Source organism: Eufriesea mexicana, unplaced genomic scaffold (assembly GCF_001483705.2).
Source record: "Eufriesea mexicana isolate 0111107269 unplaced genomic scaffold, ASM148370v2 scaffold437, whole genome shotgun sequence".
Classification (NCBI taxonomy): domain Eukaryota; kingdom Metazoa; phylum Arthropoda; class Insecta; order Hymenoptera; family Apidae; genus Eufriesea; species Eufriesea mexicana.
Genome location: NW_016908585.1, coordinates 528,435 through 544,993, shown reverse-complemented (window position 1 = coordinate 544,993; position 16,559 = coordinate 528,435). Strand labels below are relative to the sequence as shown.

Here is a 16,559-nt window from a genome sequence, read left to right as displayed (position 1 = left end):
GTAATTAGGCAAATGTGGCGGATAAAAGTAAAATTATAGTAAAGATAAAAGTATCCATTTTTAACAAAAAAAGAAATTTTTCAATAATAAAGTTTTATCTTATAAAATAAATAATTTCTATTAATTCTTTATCTTCTTCAAATAAATAAATGTATGATAGAAATTGTAAACTATAAACTTATAATTTCATATCTAATGTATAAATTAATTTTATTAAATAATCTACATGGATTACATTATTTAAACATAAAATAAAACTATCATGTGCTGTTGATGTTATTCCAAAGTGCACATACTGTATTTTGTTATATGAAATCTTGGGAGGTTTTAATGATTTATATATTATACTATTTATTTCTTTTTCTTCGATTTTTTGTCAGTTGGAACTAGTGGTGTTCCAGTGAGATCTGCTAATTGCTTTTTAAATTTCAATAATTTTTCCACTTCAGGTTTCCATACTGATTTCTCTTCGTTAGCTTTTAATTTACGTACAATATCACCCTAAAAAGTAAAAGACGAATTATACAAAAATAACTATAAAATCAAAACTTTGTGATACTGTTAATATATTATTTTATTATACCTGTTTGGCTATAGCTTCTTTTAAAATTTCGATGTCACTTAAAACATCTCCATTTTGTTCAGGTGTTAAAACCACTTGAGGTTTTTTATTTGTTGGTTCGGATGACTTTTCACTTACGAGATTACAAAGCTTTTTCTTTAAATCTGAGAAAATTTGAATTTGATTGGACTGCCAAGCGCATTTATCATGCTTAGCCTTCAGTTCTTCAACTTTCTTGCCCTGGAAGAAAAGAAATACACGATATATGCAATTATTTTTACAATTTTTTACATTATGATATGAAATATTCACTAACCAATTCTGTAACTGCATTGTCCAAAGATTTTATATCTCCATGTTCACCATTATTTGTAGCTTCTTGCTTACCAGCATATTTCTTTCTTAATATTTCTACATCCTTATCTTCTATTTTTTTAAACAAGGGAGATGGTTTACCAATTTTATGACCCGTTGGAAGTATATTCATGATAACGTCAGGGATATAACCGTAACTATTAATGTGCAATCCTAATTGCGATCTTAATTCGCGAGCAGTACTTGGCATAAATGGAGCCAAAAGAGCAGACAAAAGACACGCCAAATTACAGCAAATACCGATGATTGTTCCAGCTCTTTTTCTACAAACAATAAAGAAAAGTAAAGTATTACACAATGTTTAAATAAAAAAACGGTGATGCCACTTAGTTCTACTAAGCAAGTGTTATTCATAAGTTCTGTAACAGACCTGGAACATAATTTAATACATGAAAGTTGATTAACAGTCACAATCAGTTTACAGGACTTATTTTACAGCATAAAATTAAGTCATACAACAGCAATCCACACTGAACAAGAGTACCTAGGAAATAAAGATATTCTAATCTCCAATATAAAAAATTATTTTACAATATGGATTTCCATTTAATGAAATAAAGATAATAGAATAAAATGATTAAAGCATGCAACAAAATTTTAAATGTTTATAAAATTCAAGTGTAAATATTTTAAAAACATAAAGCATTTGTACGAAAATATGTAAAAGTCTACAGTAAATTCATGGGCTGCCTAATATTATAATGTAATCAAAACTAACATGCCACTTACTTATCATTATCAGTTCCTTTGATTTTCACCCAGGGTTCTTGGAATTGCATATACTGATTTCCATGCTTTGAAATTGCTAAAACGTGTTTTATACCATCACGTAATTTGGCTTGCTCTAAAGCATGTATATAAAATGATAATTCACGTTGAGCCAATGCTAGTAATACTAAGTCATCTTCCTGAAGTTCTATTGGTGGTACTTTAGACTCAAAATATCTTTCCGCAAAAACTAGAGCCCTGTTTATTTAAAATAATTCTTAAAAATATAATTAAAAGTACCAATAATCATATTATTTATTATGAAGACGCACACACACACACACACCTATTAACGAAATTTCCAAAATTGTTTAACAACTCGCTATTATTTTTAGTTGCTAAATCTACCCAGTTAAAATTTGAATCTTGAGTTTCAGGTCTAACATATGCAAGGTAAAATCGCCAAACATCAGCTGGTATACCTGTATCTCTAGCATCAGTTCCAAACACTCCAATACCTCGTGATTTAGAAAACTTTGTATCTTCATAATTAAGGTATTCTAGAATCAAATTTAACTAGTAATAATTAATTATTCAGGTAGAAAAATATATAACAATATAACTCCTTCTATATTTAATATGTTGAATTTCTACCTGTTGCCATTAAATGTTTCATTAGTATATAACCTTCATCAACTGCTAATAAACAAGCAGGGAACATAATAGCATGAAATGGAACATTATCCTTTGCCATAAATTGATACAGATTAACTTCTACATCTTTAGGTTTCCACCATTGTTCATATTCTTTTGTGTACCTCTTTGTGATACTGATATAACCAAAAGGTGCATCAAACCAAACGTAAAATACTTTATTTTCAAAACCTTTTACTGGAACAGGTATTCCCCACTTTAAATCTCTAGTTATACATCGTGGTTTAAGTCCATCACGTAACCACGGTTTTGCAACCACTCTTGCAACGTTTGACCACTCTTTTTCCACAACTGAAGACCATTCATTTAACTTGTTTTGTAACTATATAAAAAAATATCTTTTTTAATGAAAATACTATAAATTTATAACAAAATAATGTAATAGACATCACAATAAAATGCTTACCTTAGGCAAATCTAAGAAGAATTGTTCAGACTTTTTTTTTATGGGTCTATTACTACATACTTTACATCGTGGACTTATTAAATCTGTTGCATTCACTAAATGACCGCATCCATCGCATTGATCACCACGTGCATCTTCATATTTACATCTTGGACATGTTCCTTCTACAAATCTATCTGCTAAAAATCTGTCACAGAACTCACAAAGAAGTTGATCTACAGTTTCGCTTAATACGTATCCTTGTGATTTGATTCTTAAGAAAAATGATTGCACAATTCTAAAAAATAATTCATATCAATATAACACAAATAATTCTACCATCTTAATAAAAATCTAGTATATAAAAAACAGTTAATAACTAGTAATATGACCTATAACTTGTAGTTTAAGACAATAAAACCTTAAAAAATTACATTCTATAATGCAGGTAGTACAAGATCCATCTTACTCTGTTTGTTCAGGTGTAGTAGTACGACCAAAATGATCAAACCCTATGCTAAACCATCGATAGATATCATTATGTATATCAAAAAATTTATCACAAATAGCTTGAGGCGTCGTTTTTTCTTCCAAAGCTTTGGCTTCTGTTGCAGTGCCATATTCATCGGTACCACTAAAAGTTTTATTGACGTTTAAAAATGAATATTATTATTATTAATATTATTAACACTAATGTAGAGTACATACCTAATAAACAGGGTATTATAATTTCTTTGTCTACAATATCTACAAACAAACAATATATTTTGAAATAAATATTTAATATTAATGCAACTCATATATATTATAATACTAACCTAGCAAAAATATCTGCAGAAAGGACACAACCAATAATATTTCCTAAATGAGGAACGTTGTTAACATAAGGCAATGCTGATGTTATTAAAATATTTTTTTCTCCTTTCTTTGGTAATCTAACAATCATATATAAATTTGTATGAATTGCATACTGATGTACTTAATCATTTGTTAAAACCATTCAAACTTACACAGGATAAGGAAAACTTTTTGCATCAGGATATGAATTAGAAGACCAATTACTTGAAATATTTTGTATTTCTTCTTGACTAACTGTTTCTGCTTCTTTTTCCTTAGTTGGACTAAGCTGAAGGTAATGAATTATATTGAATATTACAAAATGTGAAATTAATAATTATCATAGTAAACTTACATCAGTTAGTTTAGAACGTTGAAAATTTGGAATAATATTATTAATAGGAAACCAAGATACAGCTTGAATACTGAAAATTGCTTTTAAGCCTCTTTCAAATTTGTATTCTTTGATGGCATCCTAAAATAATTAAATATGTAATTGTAATATATAATAACATATACTAATTGAAAACCTAATATTAACAGGCACTTAATAACATAAATTGTTTTATAATATTTATAACATAAGGCCTTTTTACCTGAATAACTGGAAGTATTTCAATATTGGATAACCAATCTTTAATAGATAAATATTCTTTACATAATTCATTTCCAATTTCTGTAACTAATATAGTAGACCACAGAGTTACCCAAATACATACATCTGCCAATGACAAGTCATCCTAAAATGATTTGAATAAAATATGAATTTTAATACAATAATTTGATTGATATTACATTAAAAGTATTAATACTCTTCTCATAAATTACCTTAATTAAGTACTTTGAGTCTTTTAATTCATTATTAAGTTTTTCTAATAAAGACCATAAACATGACTTCTGTGTGGTTTTATAAATTCCTGTACTACCATAAAATGCTATTGCTGGCTGCAAAATATATAAATTATAATTTTTTTATTAATTGAATTTATTATAAATAAGTCATAAATAAACACCCATAACCAATTTCTAAATTTTTACCTGTAATTGAGATATCTCCCATTCTAGCCATTTATTATTAATAAATGTTAACTCTTCAGATGAAGGTGCTATGAGTTGCATTGCTGCATTAGTACTAAATAGTACTAATCCAGATGACAGTTCAATAGAAGGTAAACGGCCCAAAAAGCTTACTATGTATAGAATATAAAAACTCATTTTATAATCAAAAAATTTGTGAAGTAAAAATGCAATTTCTTGTCATGTTAATGATTATCGAATTAAATTTTGGTAAAAATAATATATGTACTGTAATATTGAATATATTATCTTCATTAGAAGCTACTATGTTTTATCATTCTAATTTGAAGGATTACCAGGTAATGAGATTTAAAATATGAATAATATAATATATGTGTATTTGTTAAACATTATTGACTAAAAATAGAAAATCAATTAAAAAATCATAAAAAATTAATGCATTTAAAAAATATAAAAATAAAGTGAAAGAGATATATGATATTTCATCATTTGTTCAAAAAACATTATTTGAAAAAGAAAAATTACATTTCTTACCTTTTGCTTGTACCGTTTTTATGTTAACAGATTGTTGAGTTAGTTTAGCTGCGATTACTAATTTTAATGTATTTGGATTGCCTTCGTTCGTTGAAATGTTCATTTTTACTAATAAATTAATAAATATTCACAATAAATAGATGAAAATATTTTCAGCACACAACCGACACATGTGAGCGACAAGTAAATGCGGTCTGGAAACAGATACCATGACAGTTTCACAGTATATTGCCAATCTATTTGGAATCTATTAACCTCAAAAGTGTTAAAGTATCTTGTAATTCATGTTATTTACTTAATATCATTCATTACATTGTTTTGAATTATAAAGGAACAGATCATGTAAAGAGCAATCATTTATTTGATTAATATAAGATGATATGGAATTTAATAAACACTGAATGACAGTTGGTAATACTGAAAATTGTTCCATTTATAAAAATTTCAACTGCAATGTTTATACTCATTATAACAATCAACTGCGAATGAAATCTATAAATTTAGGCATTTTTACTTATTTTTTACCAATTTTATCATAAACTGTTTTTCTTTTGACACGATACTTAATAAATATTTTTATAGACATAAATGTACCGGGAACTAGTGTCCTCTAGTGTGAATTTTGTACATTATTACGAAGAATTTAATTTTGTGATTATTACTATTTAAATTGTATGACAATTTTTATTTATTTTTGATATTATTTAATGTAAAATTTTGTATGATTGAAAATGAAAATTTGGCTTATATGACGTGTCTTAAAACAATTTAATACATTATAATTTTATTTTTTCGGGGAATACCCGTATATTATTTTAACGAGATATTTTTTATATATATTAGAATTTTTAAAAAATGTTTGTTTTATTAATTTGGGTTTTTATAAATCGCATATTATTATCATCTTGTGCAGAAAATATTGTGTTAATCGTAGCTGACGATTTGGATATATTTCTTGACGGCATGGTAAATATGTGGAAAAAAAGAATATATTATGAAATGAACGACGAAAAAGTTAATTAACTATTATTTTTAGACACCGATGAAAAAGACATTGGATTTAATTGGAAGCAAAGGTGTAACATTTTCAAATTGTGTAAGTTAGAAATTTAATTTTATAGTAAATAGCTATTAATTATAATTATATTTAAATAAATTTTTTTTTATAATTAGTTTGTTGCTTCGCCTATTTGTTGTCCAAATAGAGCATCAATTTTAACTGGAAGATATCAACATAATCATTTAGTGGTGAATAACTCAGTTAGTGGAGGATGTAATAGTATTCAATGGGAAAAAATACAAGAACCAAATACATTTGCTGCATATTTGAAGAGGGAAATGCTTTATAAAACATTTTATGCTGGAAAATATTTAAATCAAGTATAGATATATAAAATATAAAAAATTATAATTATTCTCTTCATAAGAAATAAAATTTAATCAAAAATTTTATATAGTATGGCTCCAAAATAGTTGACAGACATACACGTGTTCCAATAGGATGGGATTGGTGGATTGGACTCATTGGAAATTCCAAATATTATAATTATTCTTTGTCTATAAATGGAACTGTAAAAAAATATGGTAATAGTTCAACTGATTATCTTACAGATGTAATAGTAAGTATAAAAAAATAGTATATTTATCATTTCATTATTGTGTATTTAAAACTATATTTTTTAGAATAATATGGCAATAGATTTTATTAAGGCCCAAAATTCAAATAATCAACCATTTCTTATGGTTTTGGCACCACCTGGCCCTCATGCACCTTTTATACCAGCAGCGAGGCATATAGATACATTTAAAAATGTTACAGCTAAAAGAACACCTAATTTCAATGCACAGATGGAAATGGTAGAGGTATTTGTCATGAATATTGACATTATTATATTATATTATTAATATACATTATTCAATAGAATAAGCATTGGTTAGTACAAAGAGGACCATTTCCACTTCCTGACAATTTGTTACCTAAATTAGATGAAATCTATAGGAGGAGGTGGGAAACATTGCTAGCTATAGATGAACTTGTTGAAAATGTATATCAAGCTTTAAAACTACAAAATCTTTTAAATAGTACTTATATTATATTTACATCTGATAATGGATATCATATTGGTAATATATTTTATGTTTACACAAATTTTTATATAATTTAGATTAGAATTAAAAAATATATATAAATCAATTTAATTGCATACTGTTTTATAGGACAGTTTAGTATGCCAATAGATAAACGTCAACCATATGAAACAGATATTAGAGTCCCATTATTGATACGAGGTCCTGGAATTATACCATCAAAAATTAGTGCACCTGTTAGCAGTGTTGATTTATTTGCAACAATTTTAGAAATAGCTGGTATACAACATTCATCAGATGGAACTTCTGTCTTAAGAAAGAGATTGTCAAAAGATAGAACTCTTTTAATAGAGTATAGAGGAGAAAAATCTAAACATTTACCATCATCAGGTTGTCCAGATGACTATGATCCAAATCTGACAGTATGTATCAGAGTTATAGAAACAATTGTATACAGAATATTTAACTTAAATTTGATTCTTTTGAAATTTCTAACTTTCACAGTTATGTATGAAAGATATGGCATGCAAATGTCAAGATGCTGCAAATAATACTTTTAGTTGCATACGACGTATATCACCAGAGTTTAATAATATCTTTTGTATTTTTCAAGACAATAAGGTATTAATAATATGTTAGAAAATATTATGGATCAATAAAATAATCTTTCATGATATTTATTATTTTTTTCATAGCATTACATTGAAGCATACAATATAACTACAGATAAATATCAAATGGAAAATATTGGATATAGCATGAAGCGTCATCATAGATATAAATTGAAAAAAAGTCTTAAAAAAATGAGTATTTGTAGAAATGAAGAATGTATTGTTACAAATATGGAAAATGTATATAACTAAGTCTTAATGTATTGCATGCCTCATAAATTAGTATTACTTATTTTGAAAAATATATTTTAAACTGGTAAGTAAGTAAGTTGTGAAGTGATTGTTATAGAATCATGTATAAATCGAATATAAAATAAATCAAAATAGTATATTACAGTTCAACTTGTTATTTATTATTTTATGTTTTTTATATGTATAAAGATATGAAGATATGAATCATTGAAAGTTAGAAACGCCGACGGCCGTCTTACTTCGAATTACTGCATTTATGGAAATCGTAAACGAAGAGTACGCCGCGAATCTGGATATAAGAATAACTCGTCTTGCTTCCTGGGTACCTCGGGCAAACTGTTTTCTTAGCAAATATTTTTATTAAAGCCCCACGGTTCGAATATCTGAATAGCAATCGCGCTATTCGGGGGTGGAGAAAAAGAAAACCGAAGGAAGACAGAAAGCAGAAATACGCTTCTACCATATCCATAAATTTAATCTATTAAAACGTTTTGAATCGTTAAAGGATTTATGAAATAATAAAATACTAAAATTATTTAGTAAAGAGATTGTATCAACATAAATAGATATTTTATAATTTTTTATATTTTACATTTTAACGAATCAAATTTTATAATTTATTTATTTTTCAGCAAAACGTATATATTAGTTAAAAAATGTTTACATTTATACGCATTAAATTCTTCTGATTCCAAATGACGAAGGAAACTACAAAGTACTCAGATTTGTTACTTTCAATGTTGAGCACCGTAAAAGATCTTTTCATATTGCATAAGAGAACGTCGAAATGTTTATACACAACGTTAATCGCTTTATAGGCCGTTTAATCGTTTGCACAGATGGTATTTCAAAGTAATATGATATACATAAAATTTCAGAAAAATTAACATAAACTGAAAATGTACCTGCACTAAGAATCTACTATGTATTTACATTTTCTTTCTTGTAATTAATTATATGCATAAACTTTTGTCAATAATAAGGTAAGTTGAAAAACTATCATTCTATAAAATAACCAGGATATATAAATCAATAACAAAAGAAATATTGTATTACAAATGGATATTAGTAATGTAAAATTTTCAACCAGAAAAATTTATGAATCGAATTATGCTATAATGCATTTTACTTGATAAGAAGCACAGCTAAAAATGCAGCATTGAAAAAGAAAATTTGCGGGTGTTTCGGTAAACAGCATGAATCCTGGTTCGATCGATCGGATGGAGGATTAACAGACCTCAGCTCGAACTGTGAAGTCGTTACATCGTCACTGAAACGTGTAAGTCGGCTTGCGAAAAGTCCTTTTTTTCTCTCTCTTCATTGATCACTAGAGCGAGTGATCGTTTCCTTGTGCACTGGGATCAATGGCTTTCGCTGGCTTCCGAGTTTTGGATTCTAGCTTTCCTGCTCCTCGAAGATCTCGGTTCTGTTTAATTTTTAACAACTTATACTGTTCAAACAAGTCATAAGGTATGATAAGTTAATATAATATTTATAACATTCTATGTTGTTTATGTATTATATTGTTAAACTATTGGTTACTAATAGAGAAAGTGTTAAATAAACTTTATTTGAAGTATAAAGCGTTTATGTGCGTATTGTTAATAATAGATAGGAACAGATTATAAATTTATTGAGAACTATTATTTTTCTATCCGTTATTCTTTTTATTCTCATAATAAACACTAACATGGAAAATGTAAATTTGCACAAATACTTTACCGAATTGGAAAATAATGAGTTACCTACATTATGAAAGTTTGTCTGTGCAATTCTGTGGAATTTTCATAAAGATTCGCGAATTAAATTCCATATGCTTGAAAGATTATATTAGTTCGATATAAATCATATTCTGTTAAATTAATTTATTGCCTCAAAAATGTACGATTAATGTATAGGTTAGTAACATATCTTATAATACTTAACCAAGAAACGTACTTGAGTAAAGTAGTTAAAGATTATAATTAAAAAAATAAGTGAGAAAAGAATAAAATGATATTATATTTTTACAATGTGCAACAATAACTTTAACTATAAAAAGGAAGCAATGCAGAAAGAGGAGTGTCGGTATCCCTAATTGAAGATAATTTCAATAGTATCGAATTTCACGACCGATAATAATAAAAGCGCAGGGCTCGCATTACGGAACCGCTTATCCGGACAACAGAAGTCAAATCAAACACGAAGCTATTAACTAGGTCAACATTTCGGGTTTGGGGTACTTAGTCCCGACTACTTGGTACCTTCGTCAGTGAGCTGTACGTCGTGTATACGTATTTGCACGTACACGAAGCACAAATTCCATAGTGAACAAGAGCAAAGCAGCCGTGTCGGACGGTCTTAAATAAATATCTAATGTGTAGGGGTCGCGCGGGCTCTCGTTGCCCCCACCAATATTGTTTTAGGCACGGCCCTTAGCTAGCGAAGTTTTGTAACTCTAGAAACGAGCGCCACTCGTGCCTATAACGAACAAGATACCAATAGGTGTCGGAAGATCCAGTTGAGTACTTATGTTCTCGAGATATCCTGTCCACACTTTTGTTCCTATATCCTACAACGTAACATCAATCGTTTTGTGAATTTTGCAGCTGCCGATTTCTCTATTCCAACAAAGGTACATATCTATGCTTCCTGCTATGATTCTATTTTAAAGGTTTTTCAGTTCATATTATTTTCGTTCAGAGCCACCTCGATATTTTGTTGAAATAATTAAATGTAAGCAACAAATATAATTAAAATATTTTGGAAAAATGATAAAAAAATGTATCAAAATATTGTTTCAGTGACACATGCTATGTTCGATAATTCTGCCATGTTGAAAAATTACTAGCGATACAAATCTATGTATGTATACGCCTATAATGAAATGGAAATAGAAATTGGAATTAATTGAATAATGTAATTTTATGAAAATTTATGTACGTATATATACCCATCTAAATTCATAACATATCTATCTTCGAAATAATACAAACTTACTACACTCAATCGAAGTATCACATAACATATCGAAATATTACAAATTAATAGCACCGACGTTTTTTTTACCTATTTAAATAGCTTGAAATCTTTATTAGTCATTTTATCTTAGATTGTTTGATACTACAATATTATAAGTTATTAAACATTAATAATCCTTGCCATTGCTAAATATTTCTTCAACAATATTCAGCCAGAAAAATCTCATTGTGAATATTCTTTCAGGTACTCATCATGGAAATGAGACACTTCTTAATAAATACTACGTATACCGATTCTGACTTCTGCCGTTCTTCGTTTCGTCCGATGTTAGGTTTGCTTCTACCGATATTTGTCACAGAGATAATTAATTGGTAGCAAAAAGTTCTACCACTTGTTCGCTTTTTCCCTCGCTTTTGTTAACCGTAGCTCTCCTCTTCGCTATACCGACTCATAGCTGCGCTCAGTCGGCTGCTCTTTTACTCTTGCAACCCTTATTACCGTGTCGCAGCTCGGTTAACGCGAGAGGGTTAATGAAAAGCTCGAGCAAATATAGAATTTCTCGTAAAAACTACAAATTACTGCTGTGTCGGGTGCATAGCTGCGTGCAACGTACTTCGTCCTCGTACTCCTTTCTTTCTTTCCCTTCCTCCATCCGTTTCTCTTTTTTTCTCGCCAGTGAAATTATACAACGGCATAATACGTGAAAATAGAAAATAATAAAATGTTTCTGGACGTACTTCGAAGATCGCGTCGGGATTTTATGACGGAGAATTCACGAGATCGCGTGCGAGATGAAAACGCGATTCGAATATGTACGCGTTTCACCGGTTTTTCCCAGCCGTTTAAAAGGCCAAAATGAACGTACCCGTAAAGTTTTTAATTTCGCAAGAACCGTGCTAGCTCTACCGTAAATGTTCAGTAAAAAACAAACGAATGCGAAAAAGAAAGATAAGAACGATCAAACTACCAAAGATGGATATTACTATGGGTATATTTTTCCTTGTTATAATTAATACTGCAATCTGTTGTTAAATTTTGCTGATTTTCGACACTCACACAGAACGATTATGTTTAATGAATAACGATAAAATTATTTTGATGAATTAAAACGATTAATGATTTTAAATGAAAAGAATTTATTCTGAATGTATTAGCAGTATTCTTTTCAATTAAAATTACATAACGTTGCTATGTATGATAACAACTTTGTTAATGCATAATTTGTACCATGTTAATGTATAATTTATTTACTTTTGCTTTTACATTATAGTTGTTTGGTGTTTCTGTAATTACTACTGAAAGCTCTATACCTTCTTCAATTTCTATAATTCTTATCTTTGAGGTGATGTATATAAAAGGTATACAAAGGTATGCACAGGTAAATTAGAACTTTCAAATTTGAAAAACATGAAAAGTCTTTATTTGTAATGTATTTTAATTGACGGTTAGAAGCTTCTAAACATATTTTATTTTACAGAATTAGGAGAAACAAGCTTGAACATCAGTATTCGGTGGAGATATATCTTTAATACTAAAGAGATATAGAAGATATTAAGATAACTCATTTCCAATGAACCGCTAATCGAAACGAATTACGAGTACTAAAGCATCGTCTCGTTCTACTATTTCAATCTCCCTTTGGTCGATTTCTCTTTACCGGGTATTCTACGTTCAAAGAGCGTACCGCATGATTCAAGACGCAAACGCGATGAATTTACGGCTGGGCGTATAAGCAGCGGAGTAAAGGCAGCACGCGAGCAACTATACCGTTGCCGGGTTATCTCGCATTATATTATTACACTCGGGGCCCGTGTTTGTCAGTTTAAAACCAGGAGCCATTAGCAGGTATTATTTTAGCCGTGATCCACCGTTAGCGAGAACAATGGCGTCACTACGGGTTACGTCCCACGATATTAAATGAGGCGAAGTGATACATTTCGAGGGGATAGTCGAGCAAATAGGGATGATGCGGCGATGGCACCGGGGACAGGGGGAGTATGAGAGAGCGAGAAGGACAGAGAGAGGGAGTTGATAGAGAAGGAAATTAGGATAGAAAGGGAAGATGAGTGATGAAGAGAATCTACAAAGGGAGTAAGAGAGAGAGGCTGGTCAGAAGCACAAGGGTTGAGAAGAGGAAAGGGACTCAGCACGTATTACATTACGCTCCTGGGCTGTGTAAATACCACAGCGCTGTAATCTAGAGTTAATGGTGCTCTCATGATACAAATGTCTATTAAAGCCCTCGAAACTTATCTACAAGAACTACCGCGGATGTTCTTTGTAGAATGAACTCAATAATACTTACCTGGCTCTTGCCAGCGAGTATTTAATCATGAAATAAGTGAATACACGAGGTTCCTTCAATCCTTCATTGCTGACAATATTTGACAGATTCATATTTCCTTCATGGATTCTAATTGTACTGGGAACTCCACAAATTACAGTTTCGATTGAAATATTGAAGATTTTAATTATTGGTAGATGTTACTTATAGTAGCTTTTGATATTGTTAATTTCTAAAATTGAATTTATTGTTGAATTTATTTTGTCATCTATAAAGTAGCAAAAACAAAGCAGAATCTAACTTTTATTTAGTAGTAAATAATAATGTTCTAGATAATGTTTCGTAAGCGAAACGAAGCTTCTTTCGTGTGACTGTAATCGAACAGTATGATATGAACGATCAAAATTGAATGTGATTTATCGGTGACGGCAACGTGCGACGTCGCATAATATATCAGTCGAGGCAACAGGCGAAAATAATAGTTTGGAGAATTCTAGGCGATATCAATGCGCAACCGGCTGGCAGTGTCTCTGACAGCGCAATTATCTGGTCTCGCTTGCGGTTGTACGCCAACCCCTTTTATTATCGCCATCCCAGAATCAACGCTCCTATCATATGCGTTCTGCCCTAATGCTCGCGTATTGCCGGGGATTGTCAGATGATATCTATCAAACCTCGTTATAAATTGTTCTGATATTTTTGCATATATATTAGTTTTCTCAATTTTTTTCCTTTCTTTTTTTTTGGAATAATATGTTCCATCGTTAGAACAATTATTAATTTGAAGAAAAATAATAATTAATATGCGTTTATTCTGTTAGTTTTTTAATTTCTACATTATAAATATGTTATCATTCGAAAAATTTAAATTTAATCGTAAGAAATTGAATCTTTGTGATTGAAAAGATTATCTTATTCATGGTTCATTTATTTTTTCAATGTTATTTTATGATTGTTTCGTTGTTATAAAAATTTCTAACTCAAAGAATGGAGAACTTGATTCACGTGGTCATGATGATCAAGATATGCATGATTATTAATAGTAATGATTTAGAGTATTCGGGTCTCTAGTTTCATTGTACGCTATTGATTAAAAGACAAATTGTCTGACCGTTTATGGTTGTGTGTACGAACGTTCTGCGGTTTCGAGGTCTCTCTATTATTTCCAGCCGCGGTTGCAATACCGATATTGAATGGTAATCAAAATTCGTAGTAATCAAAACTTGCGTACGAGTATTGCATGGAAATAGGCGAATGAATTAGATTACATAGGGAAGTGATCGTGTTATTTATTTTTATATCATTGCGTCCATCACGCTACGAGATTCGAAATACGACAAAAATTATAGTATGGGGTGAGTGTGCGTGCAAATTGGAATTGTAAACTAAATTTCTTTCTATCTGGGCAATGATTCTGAGAATTTAATAAATAATGTAACGCATGTATTTAACATTAAACATTCGAATATTGGACTCGAATGAAATATTTTGAATACTTATGATAGCTCTGGAATAAGAAATTATGAAATAATTAAATACATTTACTGCCAACGTAATAAAGTCTGGAATTATTACAAATCAGAATGAATTAGATTTTTAAGAAAGTAAAAGAGACATAAAAAAGAAGATAGAAATATAAAAGTGAATCTAGTCTAATTTCTATATTATTTCAGGTAGCCAGAGTATTTAAATAAATGGATAAATCTACAAGTGGTATAAGGTGATTAACGTCAAAATCTATTAACTGCCTAATAGAAGAACCCTAATGCATACCATCATTGAGCAACAACTATCAACCAGAAAGTAAGTATAGAAAGACGAATTATTCCCCTTTTATATAACGCATTAGTATTTTTTCTAAATTAATACCTTTTATTCCTTTTATTTCATCGATTATCATCGAGCGAAGTGAAGAGCTCTTACCCTGGACGACACGCAAACGAATCGATACTTGGAACGGAGCCTGAAGGTACGATTGTATAATAAAATAGAGCCGGTCGCGACAGATGAAACGATGAAATGTGGACAGGTTCACGCGTACGTGCACACGTGTCGATACGACTACGTCCCGGTTACGTTAGCACGCACCTGTCAACTCAGAATGTAATCGCGAAAATCAAAGAGACCGTGTCCAACGACGCGAGAGATTCTGCACTGAGAGAGCCGCATTTGTCGAGGTGACAGCGAAAAGAGACGATCCGAGGGTGTTACTAGGCAGGAAGCCATTTTGAGGTACTGACTTGATTAACGAACAGTCGGGAGAACAGTGGAGAGAGAGACCCGGAGTGAATCTGTGCCTCTGCACGAACAGCAACATTGGGAATCCTTGTTTGAACCGACGAATGGGAATCCTTATGCGCGTGATAATCGAATAACAGTGGTTTCGTCGGTTGATGTCGTCATGATTACGCGACTGCTTATCCTCTGTTGCAACAGATGCATTCTATTGTTGATTCATCAGTTATTCTCTTTTATTCTTTCATTGTAAATCATTATAAATCATTACTTTTTCTAGATCGTTATTCAAGGGACGTTACAAATTTTTCAAGTGAAAATTTTCAAGATCATGTAATATGTATATTGTAGGATAATGAAACTTTTATTAATTTACAGATAATACTCACGTATTCCGAATGATACATAGTGTAATTCTGTTTTCGAAGAAATACGAGATTCTCAGCGATTCCCCGAAAATCAGGACTGATACTCGAACGAAAGGAGAACAGAGTCGTCCAGATGTGGTTCTCTTTGTTGAATCTTTTTCGCGGAATGTTCGTAGTGAAACCGGAAGGGCCGTTTGAACGTCGAAAAGGAGGAGCAGCGTTGGAGGGAATAGCGACGTTTTAAGACCTTAAATTCTAGATTTATATCGTGCAAGGCCAGGCAAAGCCAGGCCTGGCACGATGACAGCTTTCGGATCGCTGGCAACCCTTCGGCCCACGGATGTGATTGGCTGTCTCTAGGGGTGGTGGGTGTGGCCCCCGCGGAAACCATCATCCCCGTCGGACGTCGAGACTTCACGGGATCCCCTCTACTTTTCCATCCCTCTGGAATGTGCAGCTTACCTAAACGAGTCCTCTCGACTCCCCAGGCGTTTTGGAGGGGATCGCTGGAACTTCCTCAAGGGGAAATACTGGAAGGGAGAGGGGTGACAAAAGAAGAGGGAGGTATCTGTGTCTAGGGACGGATAATCGGTCCGCATTACTGCCT

General features: G+C 30.9%; 2 protein-coding genes across 2 annotated transcripts; one reads left to right on the top strand and one right to left on the bottom strand.

The window, feature by feature from the left end:
* Window positions 1-322: 322 nt before the first annotated feature.
* MetRS (methionyl-tRNA synthetase 1) lies at window positions 323-5,430 on the bottom strand. Its single transcript, XM_017896967.1, has 16 exons — window positions 5,154-5,430; window positions 4,620-4,771; window positions 4,410-4,526; window positions 4,178-4,321; window positions 3,937-4,056; window positions 3,755-3,870; window positions 3,563-3,679; window positions 3,453-3,491; window positions 3,214-3,378; window positions 2,766-3,042; window positions 2,300-2,681; window positions 1,992-2,205; window positions 1,667-1,903; window positions 879-1,200; window positions 584-802; window positions 323-501 (listed from the first exon to the last, which is right to left on the bottom strand). Exons 1-16 carry the CDS (start codon window positions 5,254-5,256, stop codon window positions 352-354), a joined length of 2,874 nt encoding a protein of 957 aa, XP_017752456.1. The 5' UTR covers window positions 5,257-5,430; the 3' UTR covers window positions 323-351.
* Window positions 5,431-6,008: 578 nt separating this feature from the next.
* LOC108545385 (N-acetylglucosamine-6-sulfatase) lies at window positions 6,009-8,104 on the top strand. The gene is made up of 9 exons (XM_017896962.1): window positions 6,009-6,119; window positions 6,190-6,249; window positions 6,327-6,533; window positions 6,611-6,772; window positions 6,837-7,010; window positions 7,076-7,277; window positions 7,371-7,663; window positions 7,746-7,862; window positions 7,937-8,104. The coding sequence occupies exons 1-9, from the start codon at window positions 6,009-6,011 to the stop codon at window positions 8,102-8,104; spliced, it is 1,494 nt and encodes a 497-aa protein (XP_017752451.1).
* The last annotated feature ends 8,455 nt before the right edge of the window (window positions 8,105-16,559 follow it).

Bases quoted from the DNA above. Each gene is read 5' to 3' on its own strand.
- MetRS (XM_017896967.1), bottom strand. From the start codon at position 5,256: ATGAACATTTCAACGAACGAAGGCAATCCAAATACATTAAAATTAGTA. The intron at 3,680-3,754 runs GTAAGTTTGAAT...TATGATTGTTAG, and splicing joins AAAAGTTTTCCTTATCCTGT to ATTACCAAAGAAAGGAGAAA. The intron at 803-878 runs GTTAGTGAATAT...CTTTTCTTCCAG, and splicing joins ACAATGCAGTTACAGAATTG to GGCAAGAAAGTTGAAGAACT.
- LOC108545385 (XM_017896962.1), top strand. From the start codon at position 6,009: ATGTTTGTTTTATTAATTTGGGTTTTTATAAATCGCATATTATTATCA. The intron at 6,250-6,326 runs GTAAGTTAGAAA...TTTTATAATTAG, and splicing joins GTGTAACATTTTCAAATTGT to TTTGTTGCTTCGCCTATTTG. The intron at 6,773-6,836 runs GTAAGTATAAAA...TATATTTTTTAG, and splicing joins ATTATCTTACAGATGTAATA to AATAATATGGCAATAGATTT.